General features: G+C 34.4%; 1 protein-coding gene across 3 annotated transcripts in view; it reads left to right on the top strand.

Moving 5' to 3' along the window:
• Positions 1 to 6,682, top strand: part of FGF10 (fibroblast growth factor 10) — a 60,513-nt gene extending 53,831 nt beyond the window's left edge. For all 3 annotated transcript variants that reach the window (XM_039709966.1, XM_039709965.1, XM_039709967.1), the window contains exon 4: positions 3,518 to 6,682. In XM_039709966.1, coding sequence (XP_039565900.1) covers positions 3,518 to 3,715 — 198 coding nt within the window. In that variant the 3' untranslated portion in view covers positions 3,716 to 6,682. The remainder of the gene's footprint in view (positions 1 to 3,517) is intronic.
• The last annotated feature ends 266 nt before the right edge of the window (positions 6,683 to 6,948 follow it).

The raw sequence follows: 6,948 nt of genomic DNA, 5'->3' as shown, positions 1-6,948 counted from the left end.
ATTAGAGGAAATTTGGGGGGGGGGGGGGAAGGAATAAAGGTGCCTGAAATCATGGATACTTGAGCTGATGGAGCAAATGACCAAATCATTAAATTAAAACTGTGAATATTCCTAGAGTAGCTTTAAATTGACTATACTGACTAATGATTAAGATTATGGACACGACAGAGAGACATGAACTGAAATATCAGCAGCTAAGATTTATCAGAGCAGAATTCAGGTAACACTTGAAAGTTGTCCATATATACTTAATTTGTATTTGTGTAAGTTTGGGGTTACAGATACTTGCAGGGGAAAAAATCCAAACACCAAACCCCAAAAATAATCAAACAAACCAACCCAAAACTCAAAAATTATCCAAATATTTTTAATAGAAAGCAATATGATCTATAAATCTAACAACTAAACTCAAATATATCCTCACATATCCCCATGATTCCACAAACACCAGATTGTTCTGGTATTACATCTGGTTTGGGTTGCAGTTTTGCAATGTTGTTCCAGTTCCTGGAAAGGTTATGAGCCATTCTGCAGGTTGCTCAATGTTTAGATCATCCATATGCTTTATAGAAAGGATGTCGCATATAGGGACTGAGTTTATGGTTGAGCAATGTAGCTAGGCCTCCTATTTCTGCTGAAAACAATGAACTAATGGCAAACTCAAATGAGACTTGAGGGGCCTCTAGTCATTTGACCCTCTTTCTTAAGGAAACATTTCTATAGAGTGTGTGTAGTTCATACAAACTATATGAACTGCCGTCCCTCACCTGCACTGTGGCTAGTCACTGGTTCAACTCTGTGACAGTGTCAAAGAATCACATTACCTGCACTGTGGCTAGTCACTGGTTCAACATGCTTCTGGTTCTCTAAACTCTGTGACAGTGTCAAAGAATCACATCAAGGAGAGACAAGAACAAAGACATCTTTTTTATGCTCCTGTAAATGTAAATTTAATTTCTAGATTTATAATGGTCAGAAATATGGGATGATCAGTGCTTACTGAGAGAGAAAACTGTGTACTGAGTTACTCAGTACAGTCATTGATCATGGGTATGCTTCTATACGTAGGTGAAGATATTAGCATAAATCACCACCTTCAGTTCACACATCTCAGTTGTGCACTTCAGTCATTTGTGATGGTCCATCCCAGAGCCCAAGAGAGACTCTCTTACCCCATTTGCCAGCCTTGCCTGGTGTGGTGAGAATCTGTTCAGAGTCTATCCCAACACTATATATGTACAAAAGACATTGAAGCAGCTTTCATGTACCATAGATGGAAATTGCTGCCATGAGATTCGGTAATTCATAGTGTATTAGAAATAGTGTTGACAGGAAGATACGAATGTGGGAAGCCTTTTTTTAAATTCCAGCTGAGATAATGTTTCAATATTCACATCATAAAATCACAACATAATGATTTATCAAAACCTATTCCATAATACTTTAACAATTTCAAGAATGCTTCTGTTATTATTTTTCCCGTAATCCCAGAATTTGCAGTTAGCCTCATATTACTATAGTGTGGCAGCTTGCAGATGGATACAAGTACCAAAAACAGAACCAATAAAAATTGTAAAAACACCCTTGAGCACATGCACAATAGACATTGGTGCAGACTTATGCTGAAATTTGTTTGAAATGAGCAAAGCAGTCCTGTGTAGCACTCAGACCCCTGCCAGTAAGACTTCTTAAGCACATCAAGAAATAATCTGTTCTGTTATCTAAGAATAGAAGTACAAGTTGGATTTGAGTACAATTCTGCATCTAGGAAAACAAACAAAGCTCTTTTTACATTAATCAAGTACTTTTCCATTTGACTAATTTTGGTTAAAATGAGGGGAATAAGACTCACTCTTAGGTTTCTTTAACAAAACTATCCTCTTTAAGCTTCTTTAACAAATTGGCAGATAGGAGAAGTTACTTTGGTTTAGAACTGTGAATGCTAACAAAACTATCCTCTTTAAGCTTCTTTAACAAACTGGCAGATAGAAGTTACTTTGGTTTAGAACTGTGATTGATGAGCACCTCCCTTTTTAATACCTTGGTGCCAGAGGCAACATATTACAGAAAATAACTGGTAAATTATCTATATGGTGGCTTTGTGGTGAAGGCAGTGCCAATAGTGGTCTTGTAAAGAGTCTTGCCTTGATAGTGTCTTCCCCACTGATTATTGTTCAAACAACTACTAATCCTGAAATTAAAGAGCACTTTGGGAGCCAAATTTAATTTGACTGTGTGCAATTCTATCAAACAGGTCTTCAATGGTTCTTGAAGCAACTAAGGGAAACATAAACTGTTCACACAAAATTGTCACTGCATCAAAGTCCTTAACATTAGTATAAAAATTCTAATTTAAATTAATAGGTATGGAAAATATATTTAACTTCATTTCATTAACATGAAACTTGATTTTTTATTCAGATTTATTTCTTCTCTTGTTCGTGATTACATTAAAAATAGTGCATGCAGTTAGTATATCATACTCTGAGATTCCAACCTCCTTCTCCCTGAGCTGCGCAATGGCATCTTATTTTCTGAAATGCAGGAACAACAAAATGCTGATTTTTCATTTTAATTTAATTATGTTTCATATACCCCACTTTAAAAAGTCTTCTAAATGCAATATAAGCAGTTTGTGAAAATTGGATGCCTTAATATATACAAATTACTTGTTCATGAAAAGAACTATTCTTGGCTTCTATATGGAAAAGTTCATCTACATAAAATTACATTTAACAGTATAAAAGAAATTAGGCTCCCCTACATGATTTTACAGGCTTGTATTGTTCATTCATTCTAACAGCCTGACAACTGTTTCTCCATTAAAAATGGAAAATCTTAATCCCTGGTCCCATAAATAAAATTACTTCCAACCTTGTTTAGTCAATAAGATATGGGATCATACATGATTCCTTTTTAGGCTAAGCTTCTTTTCAGGTCAGCCAAGTGAACAGGCTTCACATCAATTGTGATAGCAGCATAACAATGATTTGCACCTATCCATAAAAAGCCCTTTTTCTTTACCAGTGTGGTTGAAAGATTCTTACTTTAAATAAAAAATAGTCCTATTCCATCAATATTTGTTTAATGTATGGTATCAATAATTTCAAGATATTTAAGTTATATTTGTTAGAAATGAAATGTGATTTATGATCCCAAGATTGCTTCCTTATGCTTTTGAGTTTATGACTGAGAACTTGATTTCATATTCTTGCCATATTCCAACACAGAGAAGCTGATTTTCAGTTCTTAATGAATTATATAATTTAACTGCTATGTCTATGCATTGAATTATTAATTATATATTTTTTTAATTTCACGTTTTGCAGTCTAACCTATGATGGTTTATATGCTGTGAACACAGTGAAACTTTTGTTTAAATACACTGTGGAATCCTGAAAGTGTGTCACATATGAAAGACTACAAGCTTTTGAAACATTTTTTAAAAGTATTTGTTTTCAGTATGCTGAAATATTATGTTTGTTCTGAATCTGTGGGTTTTTTCTTCTTTTAACAGAAGGAGTTTAATAGCGATTGCAAATTGAAGGAAAGAATAGAAGAAAATGGATATAACACATACGCGTCCTTAAATTGGAAGCACAATGGAAGGCAAATGTTTGTGGCCCTGAATGGGAGGGGAACCACAAAGAGAGGACAGAAAACAAGAAGGAAAAACACTTCAGCTCACTTTCTTCCTATGGTAGTCATGTCGTAGATGAACAAACTTTTTTTGATGCAGTTGAACCAAAGGCTGTTATGTCAAGAATATTTGGTAGTTCTCTTAAAAGTTAGATGCGGAGAAGTAGCACAGACATCTGCATGTTTGAAATGAGAGCGGGGAAGCCTTTGAAAGTTTTGTACTTATTACTGGCACATGAAATACCTTTATTTAGTTTGTTGTCTTATCTTATAATCAAAATGAAGCTGGATCAAAGGGGATGGAATTTATTGCCAGTGTGAACTTTTTTTTTTTTAATCACTGCAACAGACCTTGATGGACATAAGACAATCTGTTGCGTGATCTTCATGGGGAATGCTATTTATGGAATACTAACTCTTATCAAAGTCCTTAATTGCTCATTCAAGCCTAATGATTCAATGAACAGTTAGACACACAAGCATTTACTGGAAGCACTTGGGTCATATGCACAAATAATGACATTTCTGGAGAAGCCTTGTGGACGAATGGATAGGATAAGCAAAGTAGTGTATAACTGTTCTAACAAAATGAATAGTATGGTTTGCTTGTATGTCCTAAATTCATTTCTCTTTATTTCTCTCTAAGTTATTTATTTAATAGGATGTTAAATATCTTTTTTATTTTAAATGTTTCCTCATTTGCTTCTTTCTTATTTTCCCTTTTTCTTAGTACTTCACAGAGCGGTTGATAGATTAAAATGTCAGAACCTCAGAAGTACTCAGAGAATTAGACAAGGCTTTAAAGGCAGAATTTAGAGTGTATACTCCATTTTTTCCTAAACTGTCTTGCACTTAAGCATAAGACCAAACAAGCAGTGCTTGGATTTATGGTATTGAGTGTCTTTATATTGGAGAAATTTTTGTACTTATCAGCACTCAAGAAAAACCTTCAGGAAATACTTTGTTCAAAGGGTCTTTCTGCTATTTTGAAATTGAGAGAAGGAGCCACATCTGTATTTGGGTGTCAATGCATCTGTGTGTATATTCACCTGACTTTGATTTCAGCTTGGAGCTAGGATCTAACACATTGCTATCAGTGTGATATTCTGCAGCACACGTTGGGCTGGAGCCCTGATGTGGTCAGCCCTGTTAAAATCAGACTGAGACTGCGAGTGTTAAAATAAAACAGTAGTGTGTAATTCCTAAGTGTAACGTTTGGCTGCTGAAAGGTAAGCAAGAAGGCAACACAGTCCTGCACACCTTATTCAATTGATACTCTCATTCAATTGATACTCTCATTCAAACCATTTGCCTTTGGTAAAAATTTGAAGAACCACAGGCTTATAGTGGGATTGGTATGTAGCTAAGGGCTGCAAGACCAAAATCATCCTCGTGTGATCCAAAATCCTGCTCATGCATTTTTCGGAGATTATTACTCACGTGTATACTACATACGAGAGCCAACTGAAAAGCTGTGCTGGTTTTCAGTTTTAGCATGCCTTTCACAACCATCACAGTAACTGAAGGCTCAAAATACATAATATCCAGCACATTTTTATGAAGTGTTACTCGTCCCGTGGCTTAACTTGAGCAACTGCAATATAACAAAGTTAAGCATAATATGAAGTCTGTTCAATTAAAGGTACATAAGGTTTGTTTTATATTTTGCTTTACTCAGTAATTTTAGAGAGCTCTGGATAGCTCACCAGTGTAACCATATTGAGATTCATTTTGTTAGAGCAGATAAATAGAAAACAGTGCATCAAACAATTTGTACCACTGTCTTCACATTGTATTCCACTAAATAAATAAATAAGCCTTTGCAGTGTCTTTAGTAAGAAACAAAAGTAGTATAATATTATTTTGTTTTAAATACTTTAACTGATAACTATAAGATTATATTGATGCTGCAGTTTATCTTCAATATTTCTCGTTGTGAAAAAGTTGGTTTTATTTTTATTGTTTGGAGACTGTATTTTGGTACAAAGGAGAGCCTTGCTTAATGTGTCTTTTTGAGAATGTTTAACCTCTATAAAGGCTGGTGTTGTTGGAATCTTCTATAACTTATTTAAGTCAATGTTTAACCAGCACTTCAATCTTAATCTGTTATTTAAGTATTAGCTGTTTTTTAAAAAAAAAGCAAAAAAAAAAGCTTTCCCATAAAATACAAAATGGTCAGATTATATTTCCTGTCCTTAAATAAAGTCAGCTGTTTTAAAACTAGGAATTCATTGAGAAACAACATATTTTTAGTTGATAGCTGATGTTGCATTTCATGGTACTTTATCTCCAGTTGTCTTCTTCACAAATGACATTTTTCTAGAAAGAGAAATATGAATTTCAGATTTTAAATGTAATTGCAGCTCACAGCAAAATTTAACTACCATGATAAAAAGGAATCTCTATTGTTTAAATTTGTAATCACTAATTAAAACTGACAAGACATAATGGACCACCCGTACTGAACCTTCAGTATGAGTTGGATGAATGCAGTATTGAATGACGACTTAAGGAACATTTAGAGTACAAATGAAATTCTCTTCTTACAGACTTACCTAGATTACTTGGTCAGGGGAGGATTATGCATAAATATTGTCATAGTACTCAAAACACCATGCTGCTCAAATGACAAGATCAGGAAATATCACTTTCCCAAAGTGAGCCAGGAGCCATTTGTGACATGAAGAGTGGTTTCTGAAAGTTAACCAAAATAAAAAACCCTTGAAGGAATCAATGATTCCTGTGTGTTTGGTATACTGTAACACCCACTATAGTGGGAGCAAACTGCAGATATTAGAGTATCCCGGGTCCTCAGCCATAAGCTCTGTTTTCTGTCACCCTGAGCATAACAGTCTCCTGAGTAAAAGGAAAACAGGGGGAGGGGTTTAGAAAATAAAAGGGATACCAAAATCACTGAGCAACAATGCATAGTATGTTATATTTAAATAAAAATAATAAAATGTGGGGATTAGAGAATAAAAGTATTGTCTTTGTTTTATTAACCTAAAATTGTACTGCACAATAAAAATAAAAAAGAAAAATATCTGTTGTATTACGGGCTGTGATTTCATGCTGTATACTCGCCAAACAAAAATAATTTTAACATTTCTCAGTATTTTTAATATTTTGTATGTGTGAGACCACTATCTCCACACTAATAACAAACAAATGCTCCAGATTCTTCCTGTATTTGAATCCACCTAATTTTATACAGTGGAAAAAAAAGCAATGGATTTAGAGGAAGCATGAATGATGAAAGCTAGAAGGGGTTTAGGAAAAAGAGTATGTACTAATAATTTTGGAAAAATG

The sequence above is a fragment of the Passer montanus genome, unplaced genomic scaffold (genome assembly GCF_014805655.1).
Source record: "Passer montanus isolate IOZ18808 unplaced genomic scaffold, ASM1480565v1 scaffold22, whole genome shotgun sequence".
NCBI classification, from domain to species: domain Eukaryota; kingdom Metazoa; phylum Chordata; class Aves; order Passeriformes; family Passeridae; genus Passer; species Passer montanus.
This window is presented reverse-complemented; position numbering and strand designations above follow the sequence as displayed.